General features: G+C 34.0%; 1 protein-coding gene across 2 annotated transcripts in view; it reads right to left on the minus strand.

The window, feature by feature from the left end:
• The window catches only part of TRHDE (thyrotropin releasing hormone degrading enzyme), a 371,263-nt gene that overhangs the window by 58,226 nt on the left and 291,003 nt on the right, over positions 1-22,034 (minus strand). For both annotated transcript variants that reach the window (XM_032420460.1, XM_032420459.1), the window contains 2 exons: positions 19,446-19,576; positions 19,291-19,346 (listed from right to left, as the gene is read on the minus strand). In XM_032420460.1, the coding sequence (XP_032276351.1) occupies positions 19,291-19,346; positions 19,446-19,576 (187 nt within the window). The remainder of the gene's footprint in view (positions 1-19,290; positions 19,347-19,445; positions 19,577-22,034) is intronic.

Genomic DNA, 22,034 nt, shown 5'->3' on the forward strand with positions numbered 1-22,034 from the left:
AAAGAAAGAAAGAAAGAAAGAAAGAAAGAAAGAAAGAAAGAAAGAAAAAGGGAGAGAGAGGAAGAAGACTCAAATAAACAAAATCACAAATGAAAGAGGAAAGGTAACAAGAAATACAAAGGATGCTAAGAGATTATTATGGAAAATTACATGCCAACAAATTGGACAACCTAGAAGACATAGATAAATTCCCAGAAACATATAACCTACTAAAACTGAAGCAGGAAGAAATAAAAAATTTGAACAGACTGATTACCAGCAATGAAATTGAATTAGTAATCAAAAAATTCCCAACAAACAAAAGTGCAGGACCAGACAGTTTCACAAGGGAATTCTGTCAAACATTTAAAGAAGAGTTAATATCTATTCTTCTCAAACTTTTCCAAAAATAGAAGAGAAAGGAAAACTCCCAAATTAATTCTATGAGGCCAGCATTACCCTGATACCAAAACCAGAAAAAGAGGACTCAGGCCATTATCTCTGATGAACACTGAGGCAAAAATCCTCAACAAAATATTAGCAAACCAAATCCAACAATATATTAATAACATCATTCACAAAACAAACAAACAAACCACACAGACACACACACACAAACACCACACACACAACACACACATCATTCACCATGATCAAGTGGGATTTATTCCCAGGATGCAAGGGTGGTTTGATATTTACAAATCAATCAATGTGATACATCACATCAATAAGAGAAAGGATAAAAACCATATGATCATTTCAATAGATGAAGAAAAAGCATTTGACAAATACAACATCCATTCATGATAAAAACCCTCAACAAAGTAGGTTTAGAGGGAATATACTTCAACATGATAAAGGCCTTATATGAGGAACCTACAGCTAACCTCATACTCAATGAGGAAAAACAGAACTTTTCCCCTAAGGTCAAGAACAAGACAAGGATGTCCACTCTCACCACTTTTACTCAACATAGTCCTGAAGGTCCTAGCCACAACAATCAGACAACAAAAAGAAATAAAAGGCACCCAAATAGGTAAGACAGATGTAAAACTTTCATTTTTTGCAAATGACATGATACTATTCCACCAAAAAACTACTAGAAGTGATAAACGAATTCAGTAAGGTTGCAGGATACAAAATCAATGTACAGAAATCTGTTGCATTTCTATACACCAATAATGAAGCAGCAGAAAGAGAAATCAAGAAAACAATCCCATTTACAATTGCACCAAAAAATAAAATAAAATAAAATAAAATAAAATAAAATAAAATAAAATAAAATAAAATAAAATACCCAGGAATGAACTTAACCAAAGAGGTGAAAGACCTGTACTCTGAAAAGTAAAAAAATTAATGAAAGAAATCGAAAATGACACAAAGAAATGAAAAACATTCCAAAAAACATTCATGAATTGGAAGAATATTGTTAAAATATCTATACTACCAAAGTAATCTACACATTTAATGCAATCCCTATCAAACTACCAACAGCATTTTTCACAAAACTAGAACAATCCTAAAATTTGTATGGAACTACAAAAGACCCTGAATAGCCAAAGCAACCTTGAAAAAGGAAAGCAAAACCAGATGTATCACAATTCCAGATTTCAAGTTATATTAAAAAATTTTGATAATCAAGACAGTATGGTACTGGTACAAAAATAGACACATAGATCACTGGAACAGAGTAGAAAGCCCAGAAACAAACCTACAAGTATATGGTCAATTAATCCTTGATAAAGGAGGTAAGGATATGCAATGGGAAAATGACAGTCTCTTCAACAAAAGGTGTTGGGAAAACTGGACAACAACATGCAAAAGAATGAAACTGGACCACTTTCCTACACCATGCACAGAAATGAACTCAAGATGGATTAAAGGCCTAAGTGTGAGAACTGAAGCCATAAAAATCTTAAAAGAGTACAGGCAGTAATTTCTCTGACACTGGCTGAAATATCTTTCCAGATATGTCTCCTGAGGCAAAGGAAACAAAAACAAAAATAAACTATTGAAACTACATGAAAATTAAAAGCTTCTGCACAGTGAAGGAAACCAACAAAACTGAAACATAATGTACCAAATTGGAGAGGATGTTTGCAAATGACGTATCTGATAAAGGGTTAGTATGCAAAATATATAAAGAACTGATAAAACACCACCAAATAACCTACAAATAATTCAATTAAAAATGGGCCTAAGACATGAACCGGTATTTCTTTAAATATCCAGATGGACAAGAGACACACGAAAGATGCTCAACATTGCTCATCATCAGGGGAATGCAAATCAAAACCACAATGAGATATCACCTCACACCTGTCAGAATGGCTAAAATAAAAAACTCAAGAAACAACAAGTGTTGGCGAGGATGTGGAGAAAAAGGAACCCTTATGCACTGTTGGTGGGAAGGCAAACTGGTGCAGCCACTGTGGAACAGTATGGAGGTTCCTCAAAAAGTTAAAAATAGAACTACCCTACCATACTGGGTATCTACCCTAAGAATATAAAAACACTAGGGATATATTCACCCCTATGTTAATTGCAGCATTATTTACAAATGCCAAAGTATCGAAGCAAGCAGCCCAAGTGTCCATCGATAGATGAATGGATAAAGAAGAGCTGGTATCTCTATCTATATCATCTATATCTATATCTATATCTATCATCTATCTATATCAACCATAAAACAAGAATGAAATCTTGTCATTTGCAACATGGATAGATTTAGAGAGTATAATGTTAATCAGAGAGAGAAAAACATTATATGATTTCACTCCTTACATGGAATTTAAGAAACAAAGAAAAAAAAAAAAGTACAAGAGAAACCAAAAAACAGACTCCTAAATATAGAGAACAAAGACATGGTTACCAGAGGGAAGTTAGGTAGGAAGATGGGTGAATAGGTGAAGGGAATTAAGAGCACATTTGATGAGCACTGAGTAATATATGGAATTGTTAACTCACTATATTGTACACCTGACTAATATAGTACTGTATGTTAACTACACTGGAATTAAAATTTTAAAAATAAATAAAGTCTAAAAAAAAAGAATATATCATAATTTGTTTTAAAAAATGCTTGATCTCTATTACCAGATAATCCTGGATGTAGGTATCACGTGATTATTTGTGTGATGTTACTTGTTTCCTTCTTTCACGTGTTTTTCAAAGGTCATCCTAAGTTCTCAATTGCTACTTCTTCCATGAAGCAGTAGGAGACTGTGAGCATATCATCCAGAAGTGGTCACTCCTTCCATTAAAACAGTGTTTAGATGTGCTCTTAAAACACCTAACATTTATATTATAAAAACTTTAAATACTTTAGACCAATGTATTACATTAGATAAAAATCTTACATTAGATAATTGTGGGATTATGGTCTCTCTCTAAATTCTAAGGCATTTGAGGGTATCCTATTAAATTTTATAGTTCATATGTTTAATATAATACACCAGTATAGTGGGTTCTTCATAAACATTTACTTAATGAACAAATGCAATACATGCATTTCTAACAACTATAAAAAAGTGTGTTTTGTATGTGAATGTTGTTTTTAAGAGGCTACTTGCTTTCAACATCATGAAGCTACATTTATCCAGATTTATTTGCACCTCCTTTATACATTTAATTATCAAAGTGACTAAATTTAATGTTAATGTGCAACCTTCATACTTAAAACTGCATGGTGTATATTGGAAGGAGTATTCTAGATTACAATGATATTAGTTATCAAAAGAAAGCTAAGGAAGAGTATGTTATAGAGAAAGATAAAGTGGAATGAAAACTGAGAGTTGAAAACTTCATCAGAATGGACTTGAATTAAACTTGGGGACACATTTTTTACTTGGGTATATGGGTATACATTTCCAATAAAATCAATCCTGAACGATACGTTTTAAACTGAGGTGAAACTAGGGGAAATTGGGCATATCCTGAATTAACTACTTTTCTAGCCCTAAAGTCTCAGTTCAATATCTTATGTCTCCTGAATGTCATGATAGATGCTGATCTGTCATGGAAGGTCATATAATAATAGAAAATATTGATTAAGCACTTACTGGGCCCAGGACTATACAGAATGTTTATTACATAATCTCATTTAATATTCAAAATAAAACTCTGATATAGGTACTCATTTATACACATTTTGTACTTGGGGAAATTAAGGATAGAAGTCAGTAACTTGTTCAAGGTTACATTTTTGTTGAAGCTAGGACTAACATTCATATTAAATCTAGAGTCGATGATCTTAACCACTATAATTTCATAAACTAAAAATTAGGGAAGAGGGAACAATTTACTTTTTACAAAATAAGTATTTCGTAAGCTTATTTTGGTCTAGAGAATAGAATAATATAAAAAATAAAATAAATAACGTCAATTTTAAGATTAGCCATGCTAGAAAACACTCTATTCTTCTTGAGAGAAATGCGCCCATCTTTAGTGGCAACTTGACCATGGGTTTCACTGCTATTAACCATGTTTACAATCATGGACTCAATAATCAAAGTTCCAAAAATGTATCTTAGTAAACAACCAATAAATAATGAAAAACTGCATGCACAAAAATTTTCTTTAGAATTATTCATAAGGGGGGCGCCTGGGTGGCTCAGTCGTTAAGCGTCTGCCTTCGGCTCAGGTCATGATCCCAGGGTCCTGGGATCGAGTCCCACAGCGGGCTCCCTGCTCAGCGGGAAGCCTGCTTCTCTCTCTCCCACTCCCCCTGCTTGTGTTCCCTCTCTCGTTGTGTCTCTGTCAAATGAACAAATAAAATCTTTAAAAAAAAAAAAAGAATTATTCATAAGGGAAAGTTTGAAAACATCCTCAATTTCCAATAATGTAAATATGTTTAATTATGACATACATAGCCATACAATCGTATAGTAGAGAGCATTTCAAAATTGTTTTATGAAGATAGGGAAATAAAAAGCATAAATATTGGAAAGGAAGAAGTAATACTATTGTTTTTTCTAAAAGACATTAAATGTTTGTAGAAAACCCTAAAGAAACTATTTGAAAACTGTAAGAAATAATAAGCAAATTTGGCAAGGGTTCAGGCATAAGGTGAATAAGAAAACTCAAGTATATTTCTAGATATGAGGGGTTGGTGTTCTCTTTCTCAAAGGGCCAGACGGTAAATATTTCAGGCTTGCAGGCCACACAGTCTCTGTTGCAAAATTCTACCTTTGTAGTGGAAAAGCAACCATAGACAATATATAAGTAAATGGGCCTGGCTATGTTCCAATGAAACCTCATTCACAAAAGCTAGTGCCTGGCACGTGGGCCATGGTTCATCAATCCATGATGTGTGTGTGTATATATAATTATGCAACTAACAACTCAAGTGCAAAATTTAAGAAACAACTTTATTTATAATAACTAAAAGATAAAATATGCAGGAATAAATTTATTAAGAGATGTGTAAGATCTGCACACTGAAAACTACAAAGCATAGCAAAGGAAAATTTTAAAAGACCTGAACAAAAGAGGAGCTAAGCCACAGACATGGCTATCAAGATGACAATTCTCTCCAAATTGATTTATATTCTTAAAGTAACCTCAACCAAAACCCTAAAAGACTTATTGTAAAGCTACGGTAATAAGATAGTGTGGTATTGGCATAGCAATAGACTTATAAATCAATGGAACAGGCTACAGAGTCCAAAAAATAGATGTATAACTTACACAGTCAACTGATTTTCGACAAAACTGCCATGGAAAGTCAGAGGAAAATGAAGTCTTTATACCAAACAGTGCTAAAATATCTGCATGAAAACAGCTAAACCTAATAACCCCTACCTTACATCAATCACAAAAATTAACTAAACATGGATCACAGACTTACATAAAAGAGCTAAAATTACTAGGCTTCTGGCCAAAAACATAGAAGAAAAACTTTGTACTATTGGATTTAGCAGAGATATCTTAAATAAGGCATAAAAAGCACATACTATGAAAGAAAAAATTAATAAAATTGAGCTCTTCAAGATTAAAAACTTTTGATTTTGAGAGACCAGTCAAGAAAATAAAAAGGCAAACCACAAACCTGGAGAAAATTTTGCAAAACGTATATCTGAATAATGGGCTTGTCTCAGAATATTTAAAGAATTCTTATACGTCCATAATAAGACAACCCAAATTTTTAAAAATGGACAAAAGATTTGAATAGATACTTCACAAAAGAAGATATACAGATGGCAAATAAACACATGAAAAGATTCTCAATGTCACTGACTATCAGAGAAGTACAAATTAAATCAATTATAATAAAAGGCCTTACATGATCAGTACTCTGTTACCTCTCTAAACTCATCTCATCCTGCTTTGTCCCTTATCACTCCATTAGAGCCACATCCATCTATTTTCTTTCTCTTGAACATGCCAAGTATCTTCCACCTCAGGGCCTTTGCACTTGCTAATCCTCTGTCTGGAATGCTCTACTCCTAGATAGCTCCCTTATTTACTTTTTTTAGGTCACTCACTGCTCAAATGTCAACTGGAAAGTGAGAGCTTCCCTCACCGCCATATTTAAAATAAATTCCTTCTCTGTGCCCCTTCTCCAAACACTCCCATTCTTTGCTCTACTATTTATTTATTGTAAAAATGTCACCATCTAAAATATATTTGTTTGAATGATAATCTGACTGCAATCATTCTACACTGCAAGCTCTATGAAACAGGAACTTTGGCTCTTTTTTTGGGGTGTGGGTAGACTTTGGTTCTTTTGTTCACTATTATTCACTCTTGTGTCTTGTAACACTGCCTGGTACATAGTAAGTGTTTATTAAATACTTGTTGAATAAAGAAACTTGCACTATGGATAAGCCATTTGGGATCACCACTCCATCTCTATCTACATATATTTGTAAACTCCATGTGTTTTCAAATGTAAAAAGCTGTTACTATAAAACTGGAAGAGAGTGCTGACCAACTTTGTATTACAGAATTTTCCATTTGTGAATTACTCGTACTAATGAGCATCAAAAATTAAAATAAAGTCACCCCACTAAAAGCACTTTGAAGTGCTTCTCATTCTTTTCATTAGTTCCGTTTTGCCTGTTTGTGAAAGATGCTCTCACATCACTTATCTGCTAAGGATAAGGAGAACTCACAGTTCATTTTAATATCATGTATATGCACTTAATAAACTGATTAACTTACCTGCAATGAAAAATAGATAATCAATGATAATAGCACATACAAACAGGTAAGTAACTATTGAAATATTTTCCTACTAGTTTCTATGCATTTTTATGATGAAATACAGACTAACAAATAAAGAACATGTTTCTAACTTCCTTTTAATTCGGCATATCTTTGAAGAAAGTGAATATTTGAAAATTTCTTCATCAAACCCTTGCAACCCTCTATTGTTACATGTGATAATTATTTAGTATGTAATTCATGTGTGTAAAATATTTATCTCAGTAGTACCTTCCTTTCACTAAGAAAAATAATTTGAATTTCTTTTAACTAAACATCAGCTATGATTCTTGAATTTCAAAGTTCTGTATTTCTTTTCTCATATGAAAATAAGCATGACAAAATAATCTTTCTGAATCCAAAGATAGTAAGTCCATCATAGCATGAAATAAAGTATCATGGGTCTGCCTTTGTTGTTTGCCATCCACCTTTCGATTCATGTATCTATCATTTACCTATTGGTAAACAAACTCATTAATGGTCATACTGTATATATGATTTATTGAAATACTCTACGCGTTACTTTAGCATTTATTGAGACACAAATTTTCATATGGATTTCTCAGCTCTGTGCACATACTCTGAGAAATAACTGATAGTCTATCAATGTCAAAATTCGAGAGAATGCAGTGACATTTAAAAAATGGATAGGAAACCGAAGAAACTCTACAAAGATGGAAATGAAAAAAATCTAGTAAGCTAGGAGGCAAGGGGCCTAATTGCTCTGCACAGTAACTATATTTCTGTAATAATTCTTGTCTCACTATTGGTGGAAAAGGGAGAAGTGACATTTCCCACAATCTGGAATGAATAAAATTCATGATCTGCCCCCAGTTTATGCAATTAACTTCCAATACATTTGCACATGGGGAATGCAAAACCAACCACTTTTCACCTGCAGTCCTTTCTACTTTGGCATTTCTGATAGCACTCCCAAGAACCCTCCACTAATTTAGAGTGTGTTTAAGTTAGCATCCACATAAAACTCTCTGATACTCAATCATTATTCTCTTCAGGGCCTATTAGTCTTACTTGAGTTTGTCACATATAGACTGCTAGACTAACATTTTCTTTCTTATTACAAACCCTATTTTCACCTTTTTCAGTTAGCATAACCACCTGGTGACCTGGAGAATTGATACGGAACTTTTGTTTAATCCTCATCCTGATTAGGTAAAGCAGCTAAGCAACCGGAAACCTCTGCCTACCTTCCTTTGGAGGCTCCAAACAAAGGCACTCCAGGCCATTCCTAGTTTAGGAAGGAAGAATGCGATCTGAGATTCAAATGTGGTCTGACTCCGTAGGTCCCAGCACTGCTTCTTAGCTTCTGAGTTGGCCTGTGTTCATATCTTTAAATAACATTAAAGAAGGCTTTGGCACAGCTGTAACAAGCCAGGTCTTCCTAATCTGATGTTTTCTTACATCCAAAATAGTGAAGGCCTCTTCACTGGTACTCCATTCCACGTAAGGGCATTTGAAGCATTCCACAAATAGTTCAAATTGCATGCAATTAAGGGACAACATCATGTATTTCAAATCATCTCCCAAAGGCTTAAGATTTGCCTCATAAGCAAGAATGTGTGTTAATTTGAATTAATCACTCACCTTCATTGCACAAAATGTTAGAACTAAATTTCTTTTCCTTTCCCCTCTTCCCCAAATTATTGCCTCCTCAAATATAAAAATGGAATCTTCTATATTTTCATGGCAAGTAGAAACTACTGTAAAATGCCTATTTTGCATTACCTTTATCCAAGTTTCTTTACCAAGGTAGTGCTGCTATTTAGGTAAATAACTGTTGAAGTCCAAAACAGACTTTCTGGGTTCTGGGAGAAACATAGGAGCAGCTCTTACTTTATCATTGGTTGATGAGCATGTTTATTAAGAAAGATGACTATCAGAAAGGTCCCTTTGGATCTCTGTTCTAAGGTGAGAAACTATTATAAAATAACCTTAAACAGTAACTAATTACTCTAACAGAAAACCAGTATTAATACTTATATTCATACAGTCCTCATTTTAAAGACTTCTTTATAATTTATCACAATAAAAATGAAAGGAGGCTTTTTGGGAGCCAGAGTATGTATAGCTCGTTGTGAAAATTAGGCCTTTACATTAACAAGCCAAATGCCAGGATTCGTTTAATTTTTCCACACACTGAGTCTACTTCAAAATTCTCATTTTCTTCTTTCTTATCACATACTCCTTGCTGAAAGAGCCTATTTACTTTTCTTTTCTTTCCTTCATCTTTCTTGGTTTCTGATTCCCTCGAAGAACATCACAGAGTAACCACAAAACCTGAAGGCTGGGACGCCTGGGTGGCTCCGTCAGTTAAGCGTCTGCCTTCTGCCCGGGTCATGATCCCAGAGTCCTGGGATAGAGTCCAGCATCAGGGCTCCCTGTTCAGCGGGGAGCCTGCTTCTCCCTCTGCCTGCTCTGCCTGTCGCTCCCTCTGCTTGTGCTCTCTCTCTCTCTGATAAATAAATAAATAAATAAATAAATAAATAAAGTCTTAAAAAAAACAAAAACAAAAACCTGAAGATATCCCTCAGTTAACACTTGTTTGAGATAGCTCAATTGTTCTTGCCTACCTGCATTATCAATAGATTTGCAGATTATTCCAGGTGTAGAGGCCAGATTAATTTGCAAGAAAATTCTGCCATGCCTTTGACCAGGGAAAAATACTGTATACCTTGCAGATCAATATGCATATACTTGATTGATATGTACCAGTCTACTCATTTGAACATAAAAACACCTCCTATTTACGTGAGAACCCGCCAGTACTTTCCCATGCTTGGGAAGATTTCTGAGACACCCAAATTATGAGGTTTCTTTACAGCTGTCAGGTGGAATATCTGAAACAGAAACATATTTAATAGTAAGAATAAAAAAATGTTTTTGAGTACTTATAACTGATTCCCTGACATCCTGACTGTTGAATGGTCAGCTCTTGACGCTAGGATCCAGAGAAAACCATGCTTCCTGATGTTACGGATGCCTAGTCTAAGACCTCTCAGCCTCAAACAAGTACGTGCCTGCCTAACCTGATGCCATAACTGCCCTCTGGGACTCAAAAGCAGTGGTTTTCACATTGTTGTGTGTATTGGAATCACATGCAGTGATTCATAGAATGCAGATTTCCAGGCAGTCCGGGGAATATGCAATTTTTTTTTTTTTATTTGAGAGAGAGAATGAGAGACAGCACGAGAGGGAAGAGTATCAGAGGGAGAAGCAGACTCCCTGCTGAGCAGGGAGCCCGATGCAGGACTCGATCCCGGGACTCCAGGATCATGACCTGAGCCGAAGGCAGGCGCTTAACCAACTGAGCCACCCAGGCGCCCGGGAATATGCAATTTTTAATAAAATATTTCAGGGGATTCTGATGCAGGTGGCCTTTCAGAGCATGCTCAAAGAGCATGCTCATTTGCACTTGAATATGCAAATGCTTTCCAGCAAGCTGCAGGAGGGATAACTCAGATTCACAAAAGGAGAAACACTAAGATAAAACTACCTCAGTTCAGGAATCCCAGATCAGAGGAATATTCAGGCCTTTATTTCAAAAGTACACCTCACAAATATCTATTCAAGGAAAATTGGTGGTATAAATGGACATTCTGAAGGGACCTCTGCCTAAGTAAATTATTTGTGAATTCTTAGGAAGGTCAGAGAGCCTAGAGCAAATTCTTATGAAATCTCAGGCTTAGGTTTCAAAATTCTTAGAAAAATAAAAGAATCACAGTTGGTGTTAAATATGACCAGACAGTACTAACTACAGTGTGAATTATAAAAATTATTTTTAACGTGTGAGATACTAAAGAACATAAATATATATATATTTATTCAAACAACTTTGTACTTGCATTTGGACATTTAGACTATTTAATCTTTAAAAAGAATGGCAAATCCATGTAACCTACAAATATCACCCATACTTTTGTAACTGAAGAGTGCAAGCTCCTTGCCATGAAAATGGAGCAAACCTACAGAATGATGTCAAAATATCTCTTTCCCATCTTCTACTCAATACTGTCAGACATTAGGCACTAACATGAAAACATTTTTACCTACAGAGGTGAAACGTAAATTTGGCAGTGGAAGGTTACAAATTTGCCTTTAAGGCAGTACTTCAGTTTCCAAGAAAGTTTGCCTCCTCAAGAGCCATAGGCATTCCCCCTAATTCTTCAGGAGGACTGTACTTCTCAGAAGTACCTCAGATGGTAGCTCCCCCCAAGTCCTTATCCTAAGGATAACATCCGTGACTCCAACCTCAACTGATTTCTAAAATAAAGTGCAACAGAATGTGTTACCTTACTTTAACCTTGAGCAAACCAGGGTATGCTTGCAGGAACAGTCTAGCTTGAAAATTCAGGAATATACTTCAGGCTTTTACTGGATTATCATAGGAAGAAAGCTGAAGACACTGAGCTCATTATAGTAAAATGTCCTGAAAATGCTCTCAAAGTATTTTTAACATTTATTGGTGGCAAAGTGTTGCATAAACTAAGACTAATTTAGAGGTTTTTGGGATATGAATTTTAAAATAATTGCATGCAGAAAGGTGTAAAATGAGAGGGTTCTAAGGTGATTTTTTGTATATCTCAAGAGAAGCATTAGCTGATGATGACAAATAGATAATTAGAATCCACAGCCTCAGAGAGGTGAAGAATGTTGTGATTTTGCAGGGATGGCCATGAAGCCCCTAAATGGACTCACTCTGAGTCACTCCTCATAGCGTGGAAATATCTGCACTGGTTAGAAAGGCTGAGAGAATAACTACAAGCTAATTTTAATAGCTTTTGGTCAGTGGCAGAAGACTGGAAGCATAGAACCAACAATAAATCTTATTTTGCAATAAATAATTTTATCACTTTCAGGATTGCATAAATATTTAATTATAATCCTCTTGCGCACACATTCTGGTGGCTTAACAGAAGATAAATAAGAATATAATCATACATGGATACTTCTCCCAAATGAGCCTAATACAACAACTAAAGAATCATCCTTCTCTCCTTGCTCAGTGAGTACAATACAAAATATACTTTAATCAGTATTCTACTATTATTAATAACTCTCACGATTCCATTATAAACCACAAGGAAGCAAGAAAAATGTTGATGCTGAGATTTTACAGTACTTTAAATAAGGGAAAAGGTAGGGATTGAATAAAGAATTCCAAAACGAAACATCCTTCATAAAATGAGAATTTATAAAGCAGAAGACAGTATCAGAAGGACCCAGGATCCTTAACCAGGTTTTGCATAGCAGTGTTCAGCAGAAGTGAAGTAGTCCTGTTATCTCTGGAACACAGTGGGAAATCAAGACAAAAAGTCCAGCCTGCTACCTATTTCTTGCAAAGTATGTCTAAGTCATTCCTTCTCAATTTCATCTATGAAAGGCCCAGCACATTACCTTTAAACAACTAGCCATCAAAGTATGAAAAGCTGCTCTTCATCTAGTCTGATCAGGATGGAATTGCTTTTCAGGCACATCATGTTATTTTCTGCATTGACTGAAGAAAGATCAACACATGTTTTGCAAGAGTAACTTTAAACAAGGTACAGGAGAGCAATCAAGAAGACATAGAAGAACTTTTTTTAAGATTTTATTTAAATTCAAGTTAGTTAACATATATTGTATTATTAGTTTCAGGGGTAGAGTTTAGTGATTCATCAGTTGCATATACCACCCAGTGCTCATTACAAGTGCCCTCCTTAATGCCCATTATCCAGTTACCCATCCTTTGCCCACCTCCCCTCCAGCAACCCTCAGTTTGTTCCCTAGAGTTAAGAGTTTCCTATGGTTTTCCTCCCTCTCTGCTTTTATCCTATTTTATTTTTCCTTCCCTTCCCCTATGTTCATCTGTTCTGTTTAAGTTCCACATAGAGGTGAAATCATATGGTATTTGTCTTTTTCTGCTTGATTTATTTCACTTAGCGTAATACCCTATAGTTCCATCCACATCATTGCAAATGGCAAGATTTCATTCTTTTTGATGGCTGAGTAATATTCCTCTGTGTGTGTGTGTGTGTGTGTGTGTGTGTGTGTGTGTGTGTACCACACATAGAAGAACTACTAATAAAACCATAATGGAAGAAGTTCCACAAGGATCAGATTACTACCACTCAGTTTGTAAACACTGTTAAGGTTATCTTAACAATGTTGTTACTAGACCTGAAAGCAGGGCTCAGAAATAGAAACAACATGTAAGAGTAGATTTTGGATGTTCTCATAATTTGCTTCTTCATGAGCCATTATATTTTCACTGGTTCATAAACTGAATTTCCAGTTTTCCTAATGTATCTTAGATTTATAAACTCTGAAACAAGTAGATAAAAATGTATGCATTAATTTTTTTAACTCACATATGCATCAGACACATATTAAGCACTACCCATGACTGCTCACCAATACTTAGAGCACTTCTAGTTGTGACATTCATAATCTCCAGATACAGGCCCTTATATTTGTTGTTAATATAACACTAATATTTTAAATGAAATAACTGCTATTTTATTCCTTAACAAAGTTTTTAAACTAAATTATAATAATGTGCCCTTGTTAAGGCTTTTTAAGTGATTGGATCCTTAATTGAATAGCCTATAACAGAAATTTTTAAAATATGTAATGCAGGCCAAAAAAAAGTTAGGATATTAATAATGCAACAAATTGGCATGTGTTCTCCATAACTGAATGTTCCAGGAAAATGGTCACTAAATAAATAAATCAGTGCAGTAACTGCCCAGAGCAAAGATGATGATGATGATGATGGTAACTTATCTCTGAATTTTTTTGAATATGAATAAATTTTCCAAATAATTTTCATTATTTTGAATATTTTCTTAAAAAAAAGATCTTATTTATTTTATTTGAGAGAAACAGAGCGAGCAAGAGAGAGTACAAGTGGGAGGGGCAGAAGGAGAGGGAGAAGCAGGCTTCCTGCAGAGCAGGGAGCCCGACGCAGGACTCGATCCCAGGACCCTAAGATCATGACCTGAGCCGAAGGCAGATGCTTAACCAACTGAGCCACCCAGGCACCCCTTGAATATTCAAACAAAATACTACACAAGTCCATGATCCAATGATACACCCTTTTATAGCTTAAAATTTTACTCAGAGCATATTAATAGTTTTAAATATTCAAATCCAGTGGTTATTATACTTCCTGTTGCAAATCTTCTAAATTTTCAGTTTCTCTCACATATTTTAAGTTAACAAATGCCTTCAGTAAGAGTTCTACCTTCTCTAGCTGCTAATTCCACTCTTCCTCAATCCCTGCTTTACTCAAGTTGTAGCACGAGTCGTGACTATCATAACAGCTCTCCCACAGATGTCCATCCTCTAGCTTACACTCTTCCTACTCTCATTCTCCTACTTTTAAACGTTTAATGGATTTTCATAGTAAACTCAATCTTCTAATATTGTTTCCCATATGATGTCCTCCATAATCCTCCTAAGCTTCATTAATTCTTTATGTCCCAATGCTTTCATAATATTTTATTCATAGCCCTTCTATACTGAATATAATTACCTACTTGTATCATCCCTGCTAGACTGTGAATTCATTGAAGACAAGGAATGTATCTTGTTCATTTTATGTCACCCAATCTAATAATGCTTTATCAAAACAAAAACCAAAACCAAACATGAACATCCATCAACAACAAAAATGTAGGCATTTTCATCACTAATTTCAAAGTTCGAGTCATAACACAATGACATTTGCAAACGATTGATTCCTTATACACAAGCAATGAAAATCATAATACATATGTGCAGAAGCAGTGCCATTTCCTATATGTAGAAGCACATACCATAAAAAATGAGGAAATAATATAACGTTACCAGAATTCATGTACATAAAATCATAAAGCTTGACTTAGGGACCTGAATAAATGGGGAGAAGTAGCATGTCTTAATATTGAAAGCTTATATTTGAAAAGGTGTTAATTCTTTAAAAATCAATTTATAAATACAATGCATATCGATTCATAACTACAGCAGGAATTTTAAATGGGCTTTGTCAAACTGATTCTAAAATATGTACTGAAGAGAAGACGTAAGATTTTGAACAAGAACAAGAGAAAACTTTTTCAACTACAACATACTATAAAGCTAAATAAACTAATTAGAAAAATATGACAGGAACTCAGAAAAGAACAAAGAACCAATTAAACAGAGTCAAATCAATTCCCTAACATATGACCACTTGCATTAAGATAAACATATCATTTCAAATGTATGAATAAGGAACTCCTTTTAAGTAAGATGGAAATAATTGTTTAAAAATGTATTAATGTGAGGGGTTCCTGGTGGCTCAGTCAGTTAAGAATCTAATGCTTGATTTCGGCTCAAGTCATAATCTCAGGGTCATGAAATTGAGCCCCGTGTCAGGCTCTGTGCTCAGTGAGGGTGTCTGCTTGAGATTCTCTCTCCCTTTACCCTTCCCTCCTCCTCTCTCTCTCTCTAAAATAAATAATTAAATCTTTTAAAAAAAATGTATTATTGTGAAAGAAAATTAGACCCCCTACTCCATTCTATACAAAAAAATTAATTAGAGGAGGAAGGGCTGAGTAGATAGATGTAAAAACAAAATAACGTTTTAAAAAATGCAATATTTTCAAAATCTTCAGATAGAGAAGTGCTTCTAAGTGAGACAGAATCAGAGAACTAGGAAGTTATAAAAGGGATGACTAGACATATAAATTAAACACCTTTGAATGATGTAATACATCACAAAGTAAAAAAAAAAATGACATAGTGTTAAGAGAAAAATACTGTAAAAATGTATGCTACAAAAATAATTAATATCCTAATATATCCAAAATATATAGGAAAATATAGTAGGAAAAATATCTTGCCCTTTTTCTGTTAGGTTTTTAATCCTTTTTTTTAATCAGGTAATAATTCACAGAAGAAAAAATACAAATAGCAAATGTGTATGAAAAGATGAGCAAACTAACTAGCACTGTCAAACTAACTAGCAACTTGTCAAAACTCTCAAATTGTCAAAAACTTAAAAAATGCATACGATTCATCATCATGGAGGGGACTAAACCCTCTCATACATGGTTGATGGAGGGCTAAAATGGTAAAGCTTTTGGAATACAATTTGTATTATTTATGAAAAAATTTATACCTTGTGAACCCAAAATTCCACTTGCAGGTATCTATCCTATAAAAATACTTGTATGCACAACAAAAGGCCACTCAAGGATCTCATGGCAGTCTTGATTATAACAGTAAAAAATTAGAAACAATGGAATAAAGCTCCCCAGACTAATTTGTAGAAATGAGTCTGAGAACAGAATGCATTTCTGTGCATGAAAAGAAAAAAATCAAACTCTATGGAAATGTAGAGGAAAAATGGCTGGATTGATACACACCAAATATTGATAATTTTATCTGTGAGGAGGATAAATATGATGGGAAGGTATGGAGGAGAGTAAAAGAAATTTTTCACATTGTATTGCTCTTTTGTTTTAATCTTGTACAATTAGAATGCATTCATGTGGGTTTTACGTATTTAAAAAACAACTATAAAAAGAGTACCCAAGAATATGTTTACTTAATTGCACAAAAAATAATAGGCATGAAAGTTTATAGTTTGAATAATTAATAATTAATTACCAATTCATGCAACAAATAAATACTGACACAGTCTTGTGCTTAAGATTAAGTGAGGCAGTAGTAATACAAAGATGAAACAAAGCCCTATCTTCAATGTCACCCAAAACCCATCAGGGGCTCAGAAAGGGATTGAACTACAAAGTGACAACTGCTACAATACAGATTCGTGGGATGTTACCTTATTCTAACCGGAGAAGACAGATTTCAGGCACGGGAGTGAAAGTGAAATTTTTTTTTTTTTTTTTTTTTAGTAATAATAATATTCCCAACAGGTAAGAGGGAATGGGAGTGGGAAGGAATTTCACATAATGGGCAAAGTCACTCTGACTTGAGGTCATGGGCTCTGCTGTGCCAGTGTTTGCTGTTGAATCTCACCTCTGCCCCTCACTTAAAAGCTGTGCAACCTTTAGCTAAATGACTTAACCCCCCTTAACCTCTAGAGTAACCACATCCATTCCAAGGGTTTACTGAGAAAATTGCACAAGGCCATTCATAAAAGCCTCAGTATAGTACCTGGAACATATGTTTTAATAAATATTTGCTTTTTTTCCTACTTGCTATCTTTAAAGAAGCCAAGAAGAGCATGCTATGCTCTGAAACTGAAAGAAGGTTGATACAGCCTGGTAGGCAAACTATGAAACATTTACCAGGAACAGGGACCTATGATAACCTTCAACTCCAAGTGCGGGGCATTTGCCTTTATAAATCTGATTTTGTATTTATTCACTTGCATACTAATAGGATAATTATCTCATTATCAGTAAAACAAATTTTCATATATATTCAATGAGATTTGCATATTTTCCTGGTGAATTTGTATAAATGATAATGAAATTATTTACTTCAAATATTTAAGGCTTCCAAAACTGGAATTGAAAGCAATGTTCTGTCTTAGTCAACAAGGAATTTAATTTTTGAAAAAAAAAATTCATCCACCATTATTAAATAAAATATTCCATTAAAAAATAATTGAATGCAGATGAGTCAAAGATCCCCTCCTTTCAATTTTCATATGCCCTCCAACTTTTGTACATTTACTACTTATATGCTTTCTCACCATCATTTCAAATCCAAAAGAATTCACATGAATATATATATATATCAGCAGTAATAGTAATTTAATTAATTAAAATAATTAATTTAATTATTATAATTAAAGAACCAGGCAATATAGAAAGACTGATGGGATTTGAAATGGTCGCTCATGTGAATACATATAATGAAAGAGTTAACATCATTGGGCTCTGTAGCCAGACTATCTGGACAAAGCTCTGGTCCTATCAATTACTAGCTGTGTGACTTTAAGCATGATACTTGACCTCTCTGAGCCTCAGTTCCCTTACCTATAAAATGGGAATAATAATAATACATATCTACATAGTTCATAAGGTTGTGAGAATTAAACAAATTGCTATATGTACAACAGTTAGAACAGTGTCTGGACCCTTATGAGTGTTTAAGTAGCTGGTTGTATGAGGTCTCTTCTAGTTCTCAAACCTTTCCTTGTGGTGCTCTCAACATAATTCTCTCTTTTTCCTGCTTCTCTTTCAATGCAATGTTACATTAAGTACACCGTCTTACTGGCTTTCTGACCTTTTTAAACTTCTATGTCAAAGTAATCTTCATGTCATACTGAATACTCAGAGTCTTCATATCTTACTGTAGAGTCAAAACTACATCTTACTCATTACCTCCATACATTGCTATCTTGGTGGACCTTCCTCTAGCAGTATTATTTCTAAATTTTTGCCCAATAACATTGGATTATTAAAATTAAAACTGCACTTGGATGTGAAACAATTCAAAATACTAAAAGGACTGAGTTTATTTTACTGTTTAATCTCAACATTGAGTAAGTAGCTTGGGTTTATAATCAACACTATTTTAAAGAAATAACTGTTTAGTGACTATTCAAATAACTCATTTTCACATTATAAATCTAATGATGAAAATAATGTAAATATTACTATAACAAGTACAACTAAAGTCTTCTGCTCTAAGACTGATATACATTTTGTCCAGAACAGCTTTACTCCGTGGAATATTTATTTCTGTCTTGCAGCACAACCTTCTCATAATGAATCGCATTCAAAAAACATTTAAAAAAGATATACAAGTATATGTTAGGGAAAAAATTGCTGTTGCTTGAAGGTATTTACCATCAAAAATTAAATATGGCACAATGGTCATTTTGTAGAGTTCATTAATGAAATTGGGAAGGGATTATTAATCTCCAGTGTTAAATTGAACTTACAGTGAAAACTGATCAAGCTTCTCCTGACTCAGAAATACCCTATGGCTACTATTGATCAAGAGTTTGGGACACTGATTATAATTCATATCCAAAAACAAAAAAACATGAAATAGAAATTGTTCTTAAAAGGTTTCTTATTCAAAACATACAGTATTTAGCTTAATAGAGGAAGCCTTACGGACATCAGTTTTCTTGTGAAGATCCACTGGAAAACATACCTGGCCAGGCTGAAGGCATCGTCAATCAAAGCCGCTCTATTACTGACAGAGAGAACCTATGAGATCAACCAGGAAAAAAAAAAAAAGGGAATCAGGATTAAAATGGCAGGTGTTCACCTATCGAAACAGATCTTTGATGAGTAAATCCAGTTTACCTCATGGTTCCTGATTAACTGATCAATTAATAATCTCCAATTCCTTAAATCATAGTTGACTCTAAAATAGCCAGTTTGATTGATATTCCCCAGCAACCAGCTTCCTTTGTCCCAAGTTATTCTGTGGTGCTCTGAAAACAACATTTTTTGGAGTAAAACAGATTTTAAATTTATGGGTTAAAATGAGATGAAGTATATTTTCTAAATATTAGATATTATAGTACCAATAATTAAAAGAGAACACCATCATAAATACCTAATTGAAATCTACTCTTTAATCAATTCATCACCGTATCTAGAATTCACTAGAAAACCTTTAGTCGGTTACCCATTATTACCTCAATTAATTGTTTTCTTATAATTAACATTTTTTGTTCTTGATAAAACCCCATTGCCTATACACAATGTCCTTCTCAAGATAAATGTCACCAAGAAATCTCCTGTATTTATGTGCTTCTAGTTAGATTGTATTTAAATATGGGGCTAGAACAGAAGAAAAGGTTTTAGGTGCACATTCTACTTATTTTATTCAGTTAAGAAAGTGATTAAAACAACAGGGCTCATTTATTTTAAAGTCACTATTGTTTCTTGCCTTTTTTCTTGTGCTTTTTTGGAAGTACTAATAAATAGCAGACTTTCCAGCATCATCAATAATGTTGGAAAAAGGAAACTCATTTGTTTAAGACTCTAATATTTCTACATATAATTAGAACAAAGATAATAAATTCTGTTTATTGGAATCACTTCGGAAAATGGTAACTTGATTATATTCCCCAGCTAATTCACTTAAAGGAAGCCAGTAAAAGCAATCTTATAACTTATATATTTAACTCCTTCAAAATATGGTACAGATGGAGAACTCCATTCACCTTAACGGCAGCCTCTGTGGACTTCACAGAACCATAGCTTACAATTCTAATCATTTCGTGGATGTCCTCAGGACTCATGGTTCGTAGAAGTTATGAAATGTATTAAGTTTACTTAAAATTTATATTTTACACACACACACACACCCCACACACCGGGACACCTAATTTCCACAATGACTCAAAACCAGAAAATGCATCACAGAAATCCATTTGTGTCAGTTCTGAGTGAGACACAAAATCTCCAATTCTCACCTTGTTATCAAGGTTTTTTACACATCAGGCTACAAAACAGGTTTTCTTTTTCTTTCTCTTTTTGAAACACTGACTCTATAGTCTCTCTCAAGTAGAAGCCACACAGGAAGAGGGTGTGACCACAAAAATCACTGGGTGAACATTAATGACTATTAATTGCTGAAATGAGGTGGGCTCTGAAATGGGGTGGGCTCCTTAATCTAACACCTGTTACATTTTGCCAATTTTTATAAATGTACAGTAAAACCAAAAATGTATGCTGAACATAAAAATCTAATCTTTAATGTTTCAGATCGTATGTCAGCTTTTTGCCACTTTTATAAATGGTATCTTGGAACATTTAAAAAAACAAGGCTCAGACAGGTTAATCGAATTGTCCAAGAAAGGAGGAAATGGTCTGTCTCAGGTCTCCTGACTTGGGTGTCTTTATTACTAAATTATATTCTATTGATACAAGATGGTATAGCACTTTTACTGTAATATGGTATATATTTCTCACATTCTTATATTGTTTTGAAAAAGAGGGACACAGCATTGGAAATAAGAATTAGAACAGGAGCAGGATAGTTTACAGATTTTTGTTCCAGTTCTCCTACACGTAAATGTTTGAACTTAGGTCACTCATATAATCTAAGGGCCAACTAATAAATAGCATTTAAGGTCCCTTCCAATTCTATGACTCAGTAGAAGAAGGAACTGTTTTCCTCTGTGTGAAATTTTACCAGGCTTCATCTCTGGTACTTAAAAAAATAGATCTATCAAGACATCGCTCTAAAATATTAATAGTTTCCCAATTTTCTGATACTTTGTTTTTGTATATTTTTCAAAACTTTAATGTGCTTATCTACACAATTCCTTTGAAGTTTTGGAATGTTACCCCATTTTACAGATATAAAAATAAAAAATAATTAACAGAAGAGAAGACATTTTAAAAAACTAAACCATATGAAGAGAGATTTCAATTAATCATGTCCAAATTCACCTTGTTATCAAGGTCTGATAACAATTCAGTGAAAAAAATTAAGATTAAAATATTGAGGATACTGTTTCTCTTGAGTAATCCTAACTCTATCTTCAATAATATGAGGATTTTTATCACAACACATATTGTGATTAAATTCACTTGGGTTAGGTGCTTGCTTTGGCAGCACATATACTAAATTCACTTGGGTTAAGTGTAAATTTGATCATTTTCATCTAAGAAGTGGTTATTTTTTGAAGAAATTATAATATTCAAGAATCAAGTTTAATATATGAACACATGATTTATGTTTATACAATTCTGAAACAGTCATGGAATCCTATGATATTAAGTCTATTTTTTAAAGTTATTTCTTGTTCACATTTTAAAGAGCTGGCACAATTTAACCTCATGTGATACGCTTGGCTCTAAATGGGTGACGGGCATTAAGGAGGGCACGTGTTGTGATGAGCACTGGGTGTTATATGTAAGTGATGAATCACTAAA

The sequence above is a fragment of the Phoca vitulina genome, unplaced genomic scaffold (assembly GCF_004348235.1).
Source record: "Phoca vitulina isolate PV1807 unplaced genomic scaffold, GSC_HSeal_1.0 scaffold23, whole genome shotgun sequence".
In the NCBI taxonomy this organism is placed as follows: domain Eukaryota; kingdom Metazoa; phylum Chordata; class Mammalia; order Carnivora; family Phocidae; genus Phoca; species Phoca vitulina.